This window comes from Pecten maximus, chromosome 5 (assembly GCF_902652985.1).
Source record: "Pecten maximus chromosome 5, xPecMax1.1, whole genome shotgun sequence".
Classification (NCBI taxonomy): domain Eukaryota; kingdom Metazoa; phylum Mollusca; class Bivalvia; order Pectinida; family Pectinidae; genus Pecten; species Pecten maximus.
This window is the reverse complement of record NC_047019.1, coordinates 3,284,691-3,303,786: the sequence shown is the minus strand read 5'-3', so window position 1 is coordinate 3,303,786 and position 19,096 is coordinate 3,284,691. Positions and strand designations below refer to the sequence as shown.

Below are 19,096 nucleotides of genomic sequence, written 5' to 3'. Positions count from 1 at the left end.
TAAACTAGTAGTGTACAAGGTTTATAGTCTACAGGTAAACTAGTAGTACACAAGGTTTAAAGTCTACAGGTAAACTAGTAGTGTACAAGGTTTATAGTCTACAGGTAAACTAGTAGTACACAAGGTTTAAAGTCTACAGGTAAACTAGTAGTACACAAGGTTTAAAGTCTACAGGTAAACTAGTAATACACAAGATTTAAAGTCTACAGGTAAACTAGAAGTGTACAATGTTTATAGTCTACAGGTAAACTAGTAGTGTACAAGGTTTATAGTCTACAGGTAAACTAGTAGTACACAAGGTTTAAAGTCTACAGGTAAACTGGTAGTGTACAAGGTTTAAAGTCTACAGGTAAACTAGTAGTGTACAAGGTTTAAAGTCTACAGGTAAACTAGTAGTACACAGTGTTTATAGTCTACAGTTAAACTAGTAGTGTACAAGGTTTATAGTCTACAGGTAAACTAGTAGTGTACAAGGTTTATAGTCTACAGGTAAACTAGTAGTACACAGTGTTTATAGTCTACAGGTAAACTAGTAGTGTACAAGGTTTATAGTCTACAGGTAAACTAGTAGTGTACAAGGTTTATAGTCTACAGGTAAACTAGTAGTACACAAGGTTTATAGTCTACAGGTAAACTAGTAGTACACAAGGTTTAAAGTCTACAGGTAAACTAGTAGTACACAAGGTTTAAAGTCTACAGGTAAACTAGTAGTGTACAAGGTTTATAGTCTACAGGTAAACTGGTAGTACACAAGGTTTAAAGTCTACAGGTAAACTAGTAGTGTACTAGGTTTATAGTCTACAGGTAAACTAGTAGTACACAAGGTTTAAAGTCTACAGGTAAACTAGTAGTGTACTAGGTTTATAGTCTACAGGTAAACTAGTACTACACAAGGTTTAAAGTCTACAGGTAAACTAGTAATACACAAGATTTAAAGTCTACAGGTAAACTAGTAGTGTACTAGATTTATAGTCTACAGGTAAACTAGTAGTACACAAGGTTTAAAGTCTACAGGTAAACTAGCAGTACACAAGGTTTATAGTCTACAGGTAAACTAGTAATACACAAGATTTAAAGTCTACAGGTAAACTAGTAGTGTACAAGGTTTAAAGTCTACAGTTAAACTGGTAGTGTACAAGGTTTAAAGTCTACAGGTAAATTAGTATTACAGAAGGTTTAAAGTCTGCAGGTAAATTAGAAGTACATAAGGTTTATAGTCTACAGGTAAATTAGTATTACACAAGGTTTAAAGTCTACAGGTAAACTGGTAGTGTACAAGGTTTAAAGTCTACAGGTAAATTAGTATTACACACGGTTTAAAGTCTACAGGTAAACTAGTAGTGTACTAAGTTTATATTCTACAGGTAAAGTAATAGTGTACTAGGTAGAAATTGGGTATGATAGGGAAACTCATAAGTTGATAACAGATTGAAATGATTTAAATATTGAGCCTCACATAAACCTACTATTTATCAGCCAGCCGGTTAAATGACTACAATCTCCAGAAAAAATGTTTAAAACACTTTAACACAATATAGCAGAAAAAATATTCATAATACTTCATTAATGAACAGGTATTTTACAGCAATATACCTGTGTCCATTGTGTCTACGTGTTAGCTAATTTCAACTATGTATTGATTATTTCTGGAACGCTAAAAGTGGAAGAGAACCAAACGATGAAAAGCTCTAACCTCGCTTGACAGGTAACACACATCAACTATTAGGTTATTCTAGCACGGTGGAAGGATTGCTGTGGCGATCGAATCCGGTGCTAAACAAAATACCATGCAATAGAGAATTTTTCATAGCAACGTGGAAACATTTATTAATAATATATTAATACCTCGCTGCTAAGCGAAAAAAATGTATCAATTTTCGTCTTTTCCTGACGCCAACAGCTATTGGAACGTATCAAGTTGCTTTCTTATTCTTTAGTGAGCAGGTTTCATTTGTGCCGCAGATGGAGTAATTCATAAGCGTAAATTCCAGGTAGGCAGTTATAAGGTGTTCTTCTTCAAAAGCATAGATTCAAGCTAGGCAGTTGTATAGGTGTTCATTCTTCATAAGCGTAGATTCCAAGTAGGAAGTTGTACAGGTGTTCAGTCTTCATAAGCGTAGATTTCAGGTAGATAATTGTACAGGTGTTCAGTCTTCATAAGCGTATATTTCAGGTAGGTAGTTGTACAGGTGTTCTTCTTCATAAGCGTAGATTCCAGGTAGATAGTTGTACAGGTGTATATTCTTCATAAGCGTAGACTCCAGGTAGGCAGTTGTACAGGTGCTTATTTTTCGTAAGCGTAGAATCCAGGTAGGCAGTTGTACAGGTGCTTATTCTTGTGTTATAAAGGTCAAAGTACGAAGCTGTTCGGCTGCCTAGTAGTAATTATATACTGTAACACTGGATCGTTGAGCATGAAAATGGAGAGCTTTAACTTTACATTGGATTTATGATACTAGCAGCATAATTAAGGTAAGTCTATATTTCCATTCAAGTCAGTATAATAATGTAACCGTATTGTACACATTCCTATCAGTATAATAATGTATCCGTATTGTACACATTCCAGTCAGTATAATAATGTATATATAGTGTCCACATTCCAGTCAGTATAATAATGTATCTATATTGTACACATTCCAGTCAGTATGATAATGTATATGTATTGTACACATTCCAGTCAGTATGATAATGTATCTGTATTGTACACATTCCAGTCAGTATAATAATGTATCTATATTGTACACATTCCAGTCAGTATAATAATGTATTTGTATTGTACACATTTCAGTCAGTATAATAATGTATCTATATTGTACACATTTCAGTCAGTATAATAATGTATCCGTATTGTACACATTCCTGTCAGTATGATAATGTAACCGTATTATACACATTCCTGTCAGTATAATAATGTATCTATATTGTACACATTCCAGTCAGTATAATAATGTATCTGTATTGTACACATTTCAGTCAGTATAATAATGTATCTGTATTGTACACATTTCTGTCAGTATAATAATGTATCTGTATTGTACACATTCCAGTCAGTATAATAATATAACTGTATTGTACACATTCCAGTCAGTATAATAATGTATCTATAGTGTCCACATTCCTGTCAGTATAATAATGTATCTGTATTGTACACATTCCTTTCAGTATAATAATGTATCTATATTGTGCACATTCCTGTCAGTATAATAATGTATCTATATTGTACACATTCCAGTCAATATAATAATGTATCTGTATTGTACACATTCCAGTCAGTATGATAATGTATCTATATTGTACACATTTCTGTCGGTATAATAATGTATATGTATTGTACACATTCCTGTCAGTATAATAATGTATCTTTATTGTACATATTCCAGTCAGTATAATAATGTATCTTTATTGTACACATTCCAGTCAGTATAATAATGTATCTATATTGTACACATTCCAGTCAGTATAATAATGTATCTGTATTGTACACATTCCTGTCAGTATAATAATGTATCTGTATTGTACACATTCCAGTCAGTATAATAATGTAACTGTATTGTACACATTCCTGTCAGTATAATAATGTATCTGTATTGTACACATTCCTGTCAGTATGATAATGTAACTGTATTGTATACATTCCTGTCAGTATAATAATGTATCTGTATTGTACACATTTCAGTCAGTATAATAATGTATCTGTATTGTACACATTTCAGTCAGTATAATAATGTATCTGTATTATACACATTCCTGTCAGTATAATAATGTATCTGTATTGTACACATTCCTGTCAGTACAATAATGTATCTTTATTGTACACATTCCAATCATTATAATAATGTATCTATAATGCACACATTCTCGTCCTTATAATAAGGGGAGAGGGAGGGAGGGAAGGGAAGGGAAGGAAAGGGAGGGGAGGGGGGGGGGGGATATCCTTATGTCATACTGGTGACTTTCATAGACTTTGGCTAGCAATCTATATCAAAATGGTTTCTTCGTCTCTTTGTCTAAACAGTCAACCGAAACTTCTTGGACATAAAAGCGCTCTTAGTGGGAGACACAGTTTTATTGCTATGGCAAATGGGAACTACACTATATGTGCAATCATTCCAGTCATCAGCTTACCTTGAATAAGAACCTGATCAAAATAATAATGCTGTCATATTCTCAGTCACACTAGGCGATCAATGGCACATCTGTCCTTAACATAACTTCGAGCAGGGAGCTGCGTGAATCAGCTTCCATAGGTAATGTTAGTCCTGTACTGTAGCAATAAGTCATCATACGTATCATTCTCGCAGAAATGTTCCAAACAACATTTGATAGGGGTAGTTCGACATGAGATACACCGAGGGATTCAGAAGAAAACGCAAACAAAAATCTCTATGTAATTTCACGTAAAATTCTTTAATTGAAATCCTTGTAATAAGAACCATACTACAAAAGCTCAGGGATTTCGTTTAGAACAACTCTGACTAAATGTCATTTGGTAATTATGTGATGTTGACTATTATTTCGTCCTTAGAAACTTAATGTCACAGATGGTTTCTCAATCTGCCAGCTGCCTATGTAATCTTTCGACCAAGTCGAATCATATTTCAGGGGACTGTTATCTTTGGAATTTGAGATAATAGATTAAAGAAGATGATATGACAAAAATAGAATATGGTAATCGAATAGGACGACATATCAAGTGGGTCAAAAAAAAATTTTTTTTTTAAAAATGAATGAATAAATAAATAAATACAAATAAACAAATACAGATAATACCAACATAATGATGCGTGATTATAATTCTTAATCAATAAAATGAGTGCAATCTATGGACAAAAGTTAGATTTGCCTGAAGACTCATGACAAAGTACAAGGAGAAAAAGACCAGGTGTCCCGACGAGTAAACGTCTTCGACGACATACGTCATACAAATCTTAGTCTGGGTAAAGTCTTATTCCCATAATGAAGACTAGGGTAGTGACAACCACAGGCGTCTGCTTCTTGTAAGTATTTATAGAAAAAAAAATGCCAGCCCCTACTCTTACGATATGTCAACAAGGTGTAACACTTGAAGATCAGACGACGCATCGACTGTGGAACGGAAGTAGGCTATTGATTGGTCGACCAGTATAGCTAGTATTGTTTACAGAGCTGTCGACCAGTCAGATGGCCTCTTACAAACCGCTCTTAGATATGCAGACCACTTCCGTTCCAGAGTCGAGGCATCTTCAACTATCACGATCGCTTTTGAATCACTTTCTCTTCTTTGAATCATTGTCATTGTCGACAATACAACAACAACAACAAAACGTGCATTGATATTTAAGGAATCTTAACCAAGGTACGTTACCGAAGTTTGTGTGCATTGATTTTTTAAGTCGGATTGAACTTACTTCAAAGTGATTCGAAGCTCATCCCCCACTTCCGACTTTTGGATTTGTTTGTTTGTTTTTGTTTAACGTCCTATTAACAGCCAGAGTCGTGGAGGAAAGCCGGAGTACCCGGAGAAAAACCACCGGTCTACGGTCAGTTCCGACTTTTCGAGTGTTACACCTTGTTGATATAGTAGGAGTAGGGGGCTAATATATTTTTTCTATTAATACTAACTAGAAGTAAATTAGAAAGAAAATTAGTTGTCCCAGCTTCTTCCGGAGCCAAAGTCGCCGAGTGAAAATCATCAAGACAATTTATATTAATTCCACGTTAAAACAAATTTTGAACCCAGCAAATGGATGCTTGCGCGAATCATTGAATACCAACATACTTTTAACCTTACCTCAACACCAACAACTGTAAGGATATCAATTTGAACAAGCATATATTACATTTAAAAACGACGTTCAACTAGGTGTACTAAGGAGAAACTATGTGCCATGGAAAGATTCTTCCTGAATGGAACGATAATCGGGAATTTGCACGCTCTGTAAAAAGCTAAGCACTTAGATTTCTATGCTGAACCTGTTTTGGAAGAAATAAACAACTGAGTAGAGAAGCTTCAAACGACTTCAATCGATATGAAGGTTGCTTTGGATTGCGAATCCCTATGGATGTTAAGCTTTACCGGATACAGGTCTTTAGATAAGATAATCTGTCGGATGCATTTCAAAGATCACCGTCGGATAGAGATAGGTCGTTTATTTCAATTGATGTCCTTAGAATTCAATTCAGATTACGAAAAATAGCTGTAAATCTGGGTCGACCATTATTAGAACAACGCACAGGATGAAATGGTGTTCTATGACAAACTGATTCCAAGGTACCATAATCTAGAAGACTAGATATCGCCTAACAGGGCCTCTTCACGAGAAATTTGATCTGGAATAGTTGAGATGAACTACAGTATCAAAGGATCACAAAGTAGATATAATATTCTTGCTTTCGTTGTCCGGGTCTAGGACTCCGTAAAGCCAAGACCAGTAATACGGTGTCCAGAGAAATTCAATTTAATTATAATCTAGATGCTCATTCTCACTCCGTTACATGAACATCTAACAACATCCCCTAACAGTCACGTTCTGGTGACCTTTATGATGTGTATTTTATTTTCATGATGAATTGTCAATTTGTCGATGTCATCGAAGCAAACCAGTTCGGCACAACATGTATATAGCTAAATGATTTGTGGGACTAAATGACTTGAAACAAATCGACATATTATGCGAGCTATGCACTCTAGTTATGCTAGTTCTCACATATAAAATTCACTTCCAAGATTCTGAAAGTAGTCATTTGATTGGTTAATCCAAAAGGTCACCATGACGTGACCCTTATAGGATGTTGTTAGATGTCATGTAACAGAGTGAGAGAGAAATTGAGGAAAGTGTCTTGCCCATGAACCAAATCAAGACATGCCATGACCATCCGTTATCTTGGCATCCTTAAAAAAAAAGAAAAAAAAAAAAGGAAAAAAAAGTACATTAAAAACATTGTTCCGAGAGTACATTGTGCTTTTCTATTCTAATGATAAGCAGAGGATCATGAAATATCTGGAAGACATTGATTTTTTATTGATATTATATTAATCCTGACTTCACTTCTGGAATCCCACACTTTGGGCGCCTTGCATTTCTGATGAGTCTCAGAAGGCGGAAACAGCTACACGTCCGTCTCTATATTTATATAATGTACATCTATTGATAAATTCATGTTTGTGTAAGTGATAAAAATGATATCCATACATCTGATTTTCTTATCCAGGAGATGGACACGAACGCCACTGGTGAGAGCCCCGATCTGCTGTCCGATACAGGATACTTATGTGTTGGTATATACCTATCCATACTGGGTGAGTATAGATATTATAGGGTAACAGTCCAGTCAATTTACGGTTTAACCTTGACATAATGGCATCAGAATTTTAGAATTATTTTTTTTGTTTTTTTTTTCATAATTATGGGCTTGTATGATGAAGCAGAGAAATAGTCTACCAAAGCCAACTTTGGGGAAAAAAATTGTACTTAGAAAGGGACAAGAAAATAAAATTTTGATATTTTTGCTTACTTGACCGACTTTGTATAATATATGATTTTTGGATAATTCTTGATATGGGTGGATGGCTATTCAAGACCAATCCATGTATTTGATGTATACAGGTGAGAAAAATATAGAAACTATTCCATCGTTATATTTTGTTGAAACATGTTGAACATATCGACTTTTATTGCATTTTAAGACGTAACGAAAACTAATGATCATTAAAATCAATACTAGTATTGAAATATTGCATATGTACTTAATTTTCGGAAATAAGATATTTTCCCATCATGTCATGAAAATGAATAACCTTCCAAGTTGGCATATGTATCTGATTAGAAACGGTTTCGAACCCATTTTGAACGATCTCATAGTTTATGTAGCTTTCATTTTAATAATATAAGAGGCTAATGCTGAAATGCTTATGAAATGGCATCTTGCTTAAGATAAAAAATTAGGTTGATCAATACCCCCTCTCGTGTGACCGAACCGTTATGAAAGTCCATCATTCTGAACAACAAAATAGGTGTTTACTAGGTTTTCATTTGTTTTTTCATTCTGGTTTGATTTCTAGATATGTTGACATGAATTACTACAATTAAATGATCCTGATGATCATTGGGAATTTAGTTTTAAATACATGTGCTATCTCTTGTTTTAAGCAAATATTTTTTTATCTCCATTATGGTCAATAGTACTGAGTAGGGGATACATGATTTCAAATAAAATCATGAAGTTGTAATAAATGTTGAACTTCAAATTTATCTCTTGAAAATATTTTTTGATGAGTTTCCTGGCAAAGTCATCAGGGTATCGGATAAGTCTTGTTCCAGAAATAAAGATTTTTGTTGTTCGTAGACTTAGCCATTTTAAATGTTCAGGCAAAAATGGATGTAATGATGTTTTCCACCGTTAGACTTTCTACACATATGGTATAGATAAAAGATTATAAGAACTTTTTTTTGCATGTTGCAGAAATATGCACATCAAATGAATGGTAAAAATTATTTAAATCAGCACAAATATACCTGCAGTCACTCACTTGAATTTGTTTGTGCTTCTCCGCTATTAGTCCAAGCAATGAATTTATTTTTGCATTAGAGGTTGGATAAAATTTTTAACAAAGGTTTCTCGACTGAAATAGGTTAAGTAATGGTCCACTAGAACACAGAAAAAAATCCACCCGAATCCCTCCATGGCAAAACCTCGTTTTCGTCCAAAATCCAAGATGGCCGCCATACCATAAGTGCCAATATTCAAATGGACATATCAGGAGGTATAAGGGGATTAGAAATACATTGTAGGTGTCATTTCAGACAAAATTTGAGTTGGTTATTAGTTTGGCGACACATCTGAAGTGATTTAAAATCAAGATTTATTTTCCAGGATGAAAGTCAATTTGAAATTAGATCAAATTTTGACTCAAATTATGGCGAAAATTGTGTATATTGATTCCGTGATATTGTTTGTTTCATTTTCAGGTGCTGATCATGATGCAATCTTTGCTTATTATAATGCATAGATAATTTATAAATCTTATTCATTTGGCATTTTTTATTTTTGTTTCATAAATATAAGTGTATCTACAGTCTTTGTGTGAGATACAGCAATATCTTGCTGCTGCTTGGCACAACAAATACACATAATCCTTGGCTCTCATCATCCCTAAATTGTTTGAACTAGAACGTGCCCACCCGTACATGCAGCTTTCATGAATGGACTCTTTCCTGTCAAGAGAACTGATGGTGTCTGGTCAGGGATATTTACGGATCTCTTCATCGAGCAAGTTCTTATGGCCAGCATCAAGTCAAGTGGGGGTCTGACATGTGGGTTTAGCTTAACTGAAAGTGCTCGCCTACTTTTCCTACACTTCGGACCGATATGTGCAGTGGTTAGCAATACCATCTTCGAGAAAGCAGGATTGTCCTTCTAATACCGCTGACGGGCATCGTTACATTGCAAAATCACGTATCCGACATGACACGTCTGATATTCAGAAGCTGATTGAGGTGGTTATTGGACGGGGGCAAGCGGCAGAAGAATCAGTAAACGCAGCTAATGCCAAATATGTCGGCAACAAGATTTCTGCTTCCATGGGTGGTAAATCTGTGGCAGGTTACAACTTTTCTCAGAAGAATCAAGTGCATACTCTAGCCTCAGCTGTCCATGTAAAATCAGCGTCTGGTGAGCGAATCGAAATGGACCCCCAGCGTCTGTATCAGCTTCTCCTTGTTACAGGTATCAACGATATTTCTCTTTCTGAACTCTTCAAAAACGAGCTCTACTCATACCCTTCGTAACTCTTTGATAACTATTTGTGTATGCAAACAGGGGACAAAGCTGAAATCATAACCATCTCCCGAAGCTTGCTCCTTTCAGAATCACCCGAGACGTGATCGACATGGGATTGCAGTTTGTAATTGATGGGGAAGGCTGCTCCACAAGTTTTCGTGGCCTAAACATGCCAACTACGTCCACGAAAGTTTCGGCCACGCATTGGTGGTATTTGACGAGTACCATAACTCCAGCACCAAGGATGAAGCCCAATGGCGTCGGAAAGGATACGATGTTTGTGTTCCAGTATCAGTGTCTGACAAAATATGCACACTTGCATGTCTTTCTGCGGCTACAAAACCAACAGCTGTCGTTGCTGAAGATCCCGATGTATTGTAGCTCCAGGTACTTCATACAGTTATCAGTGACCACAGCGAAAACCTGTACATGTTGACATCAAGGCAGACGGCTTCTGTCACTAACTTGAAGACTCTGGATTCCTGTCTTGCTGAAGCTTTACTTTTTCTGCACGCATTTAGTGGATGCGATACCACGTCAGGGCCTAATGGATTAGGAAAAGTAACCGTCCTTACCATGTTCAAAAGACTACAACGGTCTTCATCCGTTTCCATGTCTCCATCTTCATCAAAAGATGACATCGAAAGAGCAGGAAAAGATGCATGGCGGCACGAGTGACAAAGTTTCAGCTAAAAGTGGCAACTTCGGCAGGATTCGTTTATCCTAGGAAATCGCCTCCTACCAGCAATGCAACCGCTTATTACAGCCATCGGACATATCATCAGATGCAAGCTTGGCGCTATAAGAACATCTCTTCTGATCACTCTGAGGGATGGCAAAAGTCCCCTACGGCTGGTCTTGTACCAATCCTGGTGACTAAGCCAGCTGCATTTAATTAGATTGGTGGGAAATATACCCAAAAGCATGCACTTGCTGTGATAATGGATTGTTATGATGTATACCAGCATGAGGTCAGAACCGAAGCCTCACATGTTTAAACGGACTACCCTAAGACAGCCAGGACGATGAAGACGTGGAGGTAGACGATGACATCGCGGGATGTTAATCTGGATTGGTGCTTGATTAATAACGAACGCCGATGTTCAAATAGACATCAATAAGTAAATAGTAATGTCTGGAGACCGATAAAGCGTTACAATACTTGAATTTTGATTTATTTTGGTCAAATTTAGCTTGCAACTTCCAAAACAAATATGGTATTGACCTCTGATGACTTTGAAAGTATCATCAAACATTTTTTTACCCTAAAATTAGCTGAAATTGACACCTTAAATGTATTTCTAAGTCACTTAGTTCCAATACTATGACCGTTTGAAAATTGAACCTTCTGTAATGGCGGCCATCTTGGATTTTGGACGAAAACGAGGTTTTGCCATAGGGGGATTCGAGTGGATTTTTTTCTGTGTTCTATTGTACCATTACTTAGCCCGTTTCAGTTGAAAAACCTTTGTTAAAAATTTTGTCCAACCTAAGTCATTCATTGCCTGGACTATATGTTTTCTTAGCCAAGGTGTTTCCTGGATACTCGTCCTGGTTTGACCCTGGCTGTTTCGAGGACGGAAAACCTTAACAACAAACAAGTATCAATTGTCTGTCTTGTTTAGACATGAGGAGATATAATTTGATATATGTATTTGGAAAATATAATCAAACACGTTTTCTTTTTCATGAGTATTTGTGTAAATCTAGGTTATCATCTTGTGTTTCGTTTATGTAACATATTACCTAATACCATTGAAATATTGTCTTTTGTACTCTTGACCTAGATAATGACATTATTATAGGAAATATTCGTATTTATCACCATTAACTACCCGTAATTTATACTGATAATTTCCACTGCTGATAATTGGTCTGAAATTGTACATTGATGTCTATTTCATAATTCTCGAAATAACAGATATACAGCTAAATATGAACGAATTATTATGTTATCGCTGACGATCTTAAAAAAAATACAACTAACAACCAAAAAAAAACCTCGATACATCATGATACATGTAATGTTACCTTTTTTCTTGAAATAATAGGATCAGTGATATTCACCGAAAAATATATATCAAGTCTTCAGGAAAAGACTATCAACGCGAATAATTTGATCTAAAGAAATACTTTATAATGCTTTGTTTGCACTGTCACAATCTTAATTGTTGCGATAATGACATTTGTTTTATACTTTCTCATAATCATTTTACCGATAATAATTACTTAACAATTTTCAACATACAAAAATCACATTTCTTGCAAAATACTCGAGGTAAAGAGCGTTATATAATGATAACAATGAAAACAGGCGATTTTTTAGTGTGAAATATCTTAGATTCTATGTATGTGAATTGCCTGACAGCTTTTCTTGTTTTACTTTTCGTCCTCTAGGGCCTCTCATTTCCTACATTAACAAGTTCAGTTTTTTTTTACTCATGCTCATTTCTTTTGATTCATAATAGGCTTATCATCTATCTGCGTTAATGGATTTGTAATACTAATCCTCCTTAAAGGCAAAGCTAAACATAACGTGATGCACAACATCCTGCTGCTTAATATGGCCGTAACCGATTTCCTGATATCAATCGTCGCCTACCCCTTGTCAGCTTCCTCTAGCCTTCATGGCAGGTAATAACATATTCTCTTCTTAAGGTACACAATACTCCCTCATGCCTCACTACTCGTCAGTAATGCCGAGGAGCACGCCATGCTTCTCTTTCTAGCTATAATGTATTATGTGCCCATTCATTTTATATAAATCCGCTCACCAAGACTTTTGGAGAAAAAGTGATTTGTGAGAAATATTTTCATATATATATAAATGTCATTTCTTTTGACATATTTTATCGTCACCTGGGTATGCATACATTAAGTCCTCAATATTACTGACGAGTCCTAGAAGGATGAAGCTCTATGATACAGTTGAGTTATTTCTAACTCTTCTCTGAAGAGAAAGTGATAATACCTTTTGTGTTTTTCTACATTCCAATATTAATATTAATATTTTCCCTTTAAATATCATCATCATTGCTTCATTCTGAGAAATACGTAATAAGCTACCATGTTGTGTGTGTTTTGTGATGCAAGAACATCAATGATGAAAGAATATTGTGGAAACTTAATTGATTTTTTTTCCAGATGGTTGTACTCTGAGGGAACCTGTATTTTCTATGGTTTCTGGGTTTTCAGTCTCGCTGTTGGGAACATGAACACTCTTGCCGTCATCGCCATTTGCCGCTACATCATTGCTGTCAGACCAGAATACAGTTAGATACTTTGTTTTTGTTTTGATCAGATTAAAGTTAAGATAATTTATTGTTATTTACATATGTGTAGCCCCCTTTGTAACCGATCGCCAAAACCACTTTTCTTATCTCAAATGCATTTCTGGAACATTTTCAATCTACAAATGCTTTAATTAATATATATTTCTAGGACCTCTAAAATAATACTTTTAATTTATTTAAATCTATCAAATCCATCCGCATATGATTTGGCAATATATTTCTGATTTTTTTTCTCTTTATCCATGGATTTACCACCACATACATACAAATATATACTGTCAATATGTCCTATAAATACACAAAAGTACATTGACAAATATATTTTTTGAACTTAAATAAACCATTTTCTACATTTTAGGTTATCTACTAGAGAAGAAAAACGCCAAGTACATCCTGTGTATGATATGGATATATTCATTTATGTGGACTAGTCCGCCGTTAGTAGGCTGGAGTACGTACACATTCGAGGCCTATCGAACGTCCTGTACCATCAACTGGGCTGGTCGGTCTATCCTGGACAAAACTTACAACATTACCATTACAGTAACATGCTTTATAGTCCATGTGTCCATATGCAGTTTCTCCTACTTTCACGTGATTAAAAGACATGCATGGGCAAATAATTCCGACATTGGACTGGCATTACGATCTTCAGGCAGGAATCTTGAAGCCACAGAGAGGACGTTTAATCTAGAGACCGTTGTTTCTTATCATAAAGTAACAACTTCACGCAAAGTCACAATGGTAATATCAATTACAGTTCCAAAGGTTTCTTTTCTATTTTATATAATTTAAGCATTGATGTCATTTATTTTTAGTTTCATCGGGTAATGAAAAATTGTTTGCAAATTGTATGAATCCGCGTAGCGGGTTCTTACAGAAGTTTGCAAACAAAATTTGTTCATACCCCTATGAAACCAAAAAATAATTGACATCAAAGCTTATCATTAATTTTTGAAAATAATTTTCTAATTTAAAACATGTTTTATGTACAATTTTAAATCAATACGCAACGTCAATTGTCGTATTGTGACGTCATATTTTTTGCGCCATTCTCGGATTTTTTTTTTATAGTGGTATGAAAAAAAAAGAATCTCAACCAATCAGAAAGCCGCATTCTGCTGTACAAACAATGGTAAATTAATCATTATTTTGTATATGTGAAACGAAGCTCAAATTCAAGAGTGTAGAGTATTGTCTATTTTTACACTTTTGTTATTAACTTGGATTTTTTCTTTGTTTTCAAGGTAAATACTCAAATGTGATTGGTCGAAAAATTCTTTTCATTCTTCTATGACAGAAATTCCGAGAATGGCGCGAAAAATGTGACGTCACAATACGACAATTGACGTTGCGTATTGATTTGAGAAAAAGAATTGTACATAAAACATGTTTTAAATAAGAAAATCATTTTCAAAAATCAATTATAAGCGTTGATGTCATTTTTTTTAGTTTCATCGGGGTATGAAACAAATTTTGTTTGCAAACTTTTGTAAGAATCCGCTACGCGGATTCATACAGTTTGCAAACAAAATTTGTTTAAGCATTGATGTCATATTTTTTTATAGTTTGCAAACAAAATTTATTTAAGCATTGATGTCATATTTTTTTAGTTTCATCGGGGTATGAAACAAATTTTGTTTACAAAATTTGTTTCATACCCCGATGAAACTAAAAAAATATGACATCAATGCTTAAATAAAATAGACTTTACTTATCGATTAGATTCACTTGATAAGAAAACATTTGTAGATAATGTTATTCCAAGAAAATGAAAGAAGTATGTAAGCCTTCGTGTGTTAGGGATTGTCTTTAATAAGTACTAATGAATTTATCCTGCTACTGCAGTTTTATAAAGTAGTATTTATCATACACACGGTGGGGAATCACGTGATCAGAAGATATGAATTCAAAATGGCGGCCGCTAGTACAGAAAACATAAAATGAGGTAATATATTGAAAATACTCATAACATAGGGTGTTTTTTTTTATTGTAGCGAGCATATGTCATACTATAATCTCGATATATCCATACATCATGTGTGCTGGGACAGTTCGTAGTTATCCGTAACATTCTGACCAATTGAATCGAAAGAATTTCACCGACGAATTCGATTCAAAATTTTTGTCAGAATGTTACGGAAAACTACGAACACATGAGGTATGGATATGTCTAGATTAGAGTATAGAACATGCTCGCTACCATGAAAAGCCTATGTAATGAGTGTTTTTAGTGTCTTACCTCATTTTATGCTTTCTACACTGGAGGCCACCATTTTGAATTCGTATCTTCAGATCACGTGATTCCCCTCCGTGATACAACTGGCATGTTACGTCATATATGTCATACATTTTGTAAAAACTATTGTGACGTAATGATTCGATGGTGATTTGGTGATGACAACTTACCGTCCAAGTCAAAATAAGTCATTTTAAAGGAAATAAATCTGAGAGGTTTTGTTTATTTTCTGAAAAATATTTGATCTCACATTCGTGTAAATGCTGAATATTTTAAAGTCTCGTGATGTAACAGATTATTGTTTAAGATTAAAACATACCAGTACATTATAAATTAGTATTAATAATAATAAGCTATTAAATAATTATTTGTTTAAATAAAATTTGATAAAATTAAATTGTTTGAATAACAAATTACAAATTATTATTAATACATTGGTACAGTGTATGTTACTCGATTAAGATAATAATTATGATCCATTCCCTCTGTTTGCTTTTCTTTGCAGATGTGCTTTGCAATGTTAACGTCATATTTAATAGCATGGACACCGTACACATTCCTCAGCGTATGGATTATGTTTATCGGAGACGTGAAACCATGGGTTCACGTTTTACCAACAATGATGGCCAAATCGTCGACACTAACCAACGCCATTGTATATGGAATATTAAGCAGCAAATTCAGGGAGTCTGTCAAACTGATGTTCAAACGAAATATGAACCGAGTAGCGCCCATGACAACGAACATAAACAGAAACCTATCAGAACCTGTTGCTACCTCCAGCCGAGTACAATCTACAGGGACAACGCTCCAACACAGGCCGCAGGAGTAGGTACTTAATCTCATCACGATTTGTATGTACATGTACTGTGACACCGTAAATTCCATTTTACCTCAACGATCTCATTTGCAAACTCTCTAATATGGTTGATTATTAATCCGACATTTAATCTTTTTTTAATTATAGACTTTCCTATTTGTTCATATTTACTCCGACGAAAATGAAATGAGAACTAATGATGATGATGATAACAGCAACATGTTACAATGGGTACAAATGAGTGGTCGTTTATCAAGTGATCATGTTACAAGTCACAAGTCTGTTATTTGTAATGTATGCTGGAGTGGTCAGAAGCTTTAGTGTCCGTCTATTGGTCAGACAGAAAAATCACGTTTTTCAGAGGTAATCATGCACTCGTTCAAAGTGATAAGGCGCTGATAATTTTCAGAGCATTGGCACAATAGCATTACGTCATATATTTATAACAATACAAACGTGTTATTGTTCATGCGTTATGTATAGATCCCTCCCTTTGTAATTCAAAGAAGATACAATACGTATCGTGAGATTATAACACAATCTGATCACGTGACTGCTAGATGACGTCATGCTTAATCTCATTTTGAAATCACTGACGTTGTTCAGAAAATTTACACATTTTCACTATACAATATTACTCAATTAAGCTTTGAGGTTGATTTTTTTTTTTTATTTTCATCGGGGTATGAAAAGAATTTTTTTTGCGCACCGGATTCTTACAAAGTTTGCAAAAAAAATTCTTTTCATACCCCGATGAAAATTTTTAAAAATCAACCTCAATGCTTATAATTAATTTCAGTTAATTGTCTTTTTCTCATTCAAAACATGTTTTATGTTCAATTTTACGGGTTTTATTTGGGATTCTTTTTTCTCAAATCAATACGCAACGTCAATTGTCGTATTGTGACGTCACATTTTTCGCGCCATTTTCGGAATTTCTTTCATTAAAGAATGAAAAGAATTTTTCGACCAATCACATTTGGGTATTTACCATGAAAACAAAGAAAAATTAAGTATTTAACATTTAATTTCAATCTAGCAGTAATAAATGCAAACACATATGCTGTTATAACCGTATGAAACGCATTGCTATCGCTGCCAACTAACATAAATCCAAGTCATAGCTAAATAATAGAACAAATAGCATCGCAAATCGCAAATGTTACATTGAAATATATGTTTTACTCCACGATATCTTGGTAATCAAAATGATTTTTTTTTCTTACAGTCACAGCAAAAAAGAGCATTATTCGTATAAAACATACAGCGTTCATCTGATCAAGAATGACGTGTACATCGGGAAGAATAATGTCACTCTCCCTAATGAGGAACGAGTCCTTTGATAGTGTATAGAAACACTATAAGTGGAGATATGTATGTCACATTTTTGTCTCAGAAAACAAGATACATTCCCATGTCTCCTCTTCTACAGGAGAAGTTTGTAGCCTTACTCCAAGAGCTTTGAAGAAAAACAATGTGAGCCGTCATTTAGAATGTGTTGCCATTCCTAAGGCAAAAATAGTAATTCGGATCCAATATGGAGAAAGTTTTCTCCTATAAAGGAAAAAAAGTGTGATCCAATATTGAGATTGTGTTGCCTTGTACAGGAAAACAATGAGGTCCAATATTGTGATTGTGTTGTCTTCTACAGGAAAACAATGAGGTCCAATATTGTGATTGTGTTGCCTTGTACAGGAAAACAATGAGGTCCAATATTGAGAATGCGTTCTATTTTACAGGAAACAATCATTGTATTTCAACACTGGAAACATGTTGCAGTTCCATGGAAAACAATCATTGTAATTCTATTTGTCAAGAAAAAAAAACAATGAATGAGACCGAATATTGACAATGCGCCACGTTCTTTATAAAGGCAATGCATGTGATCTTACATTGATAATTGACCATTCTAGAAAGAAAAATATCAATCTGGTATAACATCGAGAATTAGTTTCAATCTATAGGAAGAACTTTCGATGAGATCCAATGTTGAGAATGTATTTTCATTATATGGGAAAAAAATATGGCAATCCAATTTTGAAAATGATCTGCATTTTACAGTAACAAACAAGTGTTTTGCAAATTGTAATTTGGAAGACAACAATTAACAGGAGAAAAAAATTGATATGATATTAATAAAATGAAAGAGACAAGAGGTTTTGACTGAAGGTTTAAAATCTTTATTGGAGAAACAATGTGTAGCTATTACATATCATGAAGTTATCTTATTTCAACATAAGTATTTCATATATATACTTATAGACGCTGCTTCTTGCAATGCATACTGGATTGTTGTTAAATTTCGCTGGGCTGATATTTCGCGGTTGTCCCAGTGAGAACTAGTTAGCAGGTATTAATTTTCGCGCAACATTGACTTGTGAACATTCTATATTAACTATTTTCATACATTTGTATGTATTAACAAATATTTGTTGGGTATTTATTTTCGCACATGGTCTTGAATATAGCGAAAATAAACCCCACGCAAATATAACTATCTTTGCAGTATATAAGTACATACATTGGATTGTGGTTCTCGCAAGAGTATATTATAATCTGTGACGTTTTCGCTCTAAAGAGTTCAATAATTCGTTGTTATTATCAAATGTCAAATATTGTCCTCTCTTGGGCAATTCGATCCTACTTGTTCACTGGACACAGGGTACACTGAAGCGAAGTATAAAAAATAAAACAAGTATTGACAACTTACATTTACTACGATGAAGACAGGAGACCGATATCAAACATATATAATGTATAGTTAGCTTAATGAACTGTTAAATTATCTATATATGTATATATGCATTTTGTGTATAACGTACGTCGTCACAAATACATCATAACATCAGAAATGTTTCAACTTTACACTGGACAAATGACGTGTGTATTTTATAATACAATCAATAGATGTATATTTACATTTTATAGAATATTTGGAATTTTTCTATCGCAGAATAAATACTTTAGCAATATGTTCGTTGT

The 19,096-nt window shown here is 34.4% G+C and overlaps 1 protein-coding gene across 3 annotated transcripts; it reads left to right on the top strand.

Moving 5' to 3' along the window:
• Positions 1 to 2,358: 2,358 nt before the first annotated feature.
• On the top strand, positions 2,359 to 19,086 carry LOC117326869 (pinopsin-like). Of its 3 annotated transcripts, none has more exons than XM_033883656.1 (7): positions 2,359 to 2,472; positions 7,195 to 7,282; positions 12,231 to 12,396; positions 12,958 to 13,034; positions 13,414 to 13,799; positions 15,800 to 16,122; positions 17,343 to 19,086. In XM_033883656.1, exons 2-7 carry the CDS (start codon positions 7,198 to 7,200, stop codon positions 17,455 to 17,457), a joined length of 1,152 nt encoding a protein of 383 aa, XP_033739547.1. In that variant the 5' UTR covers positions 2,359 to 2,472; positions 7,195 to 7,197; the 3' UTR covers positions 17,458 to 19,086. The 3 variants fall into 3 exon arrangements, with proteins under 3 accessions (XP_033739547.1, XP_033739546.1, XP_033739548.1); XM_033883655.1 differs by having other exon boundaries at positions 12,907 to 13,034; XM_033883657.1 differs by having other exon boundaries at positions 12,907 to 13,034; positions 15,800 to 16,126; positions 17,343 to 17,449.
• Positions 19,087 to 19,096: the final 10 nt, after the last annotated feature.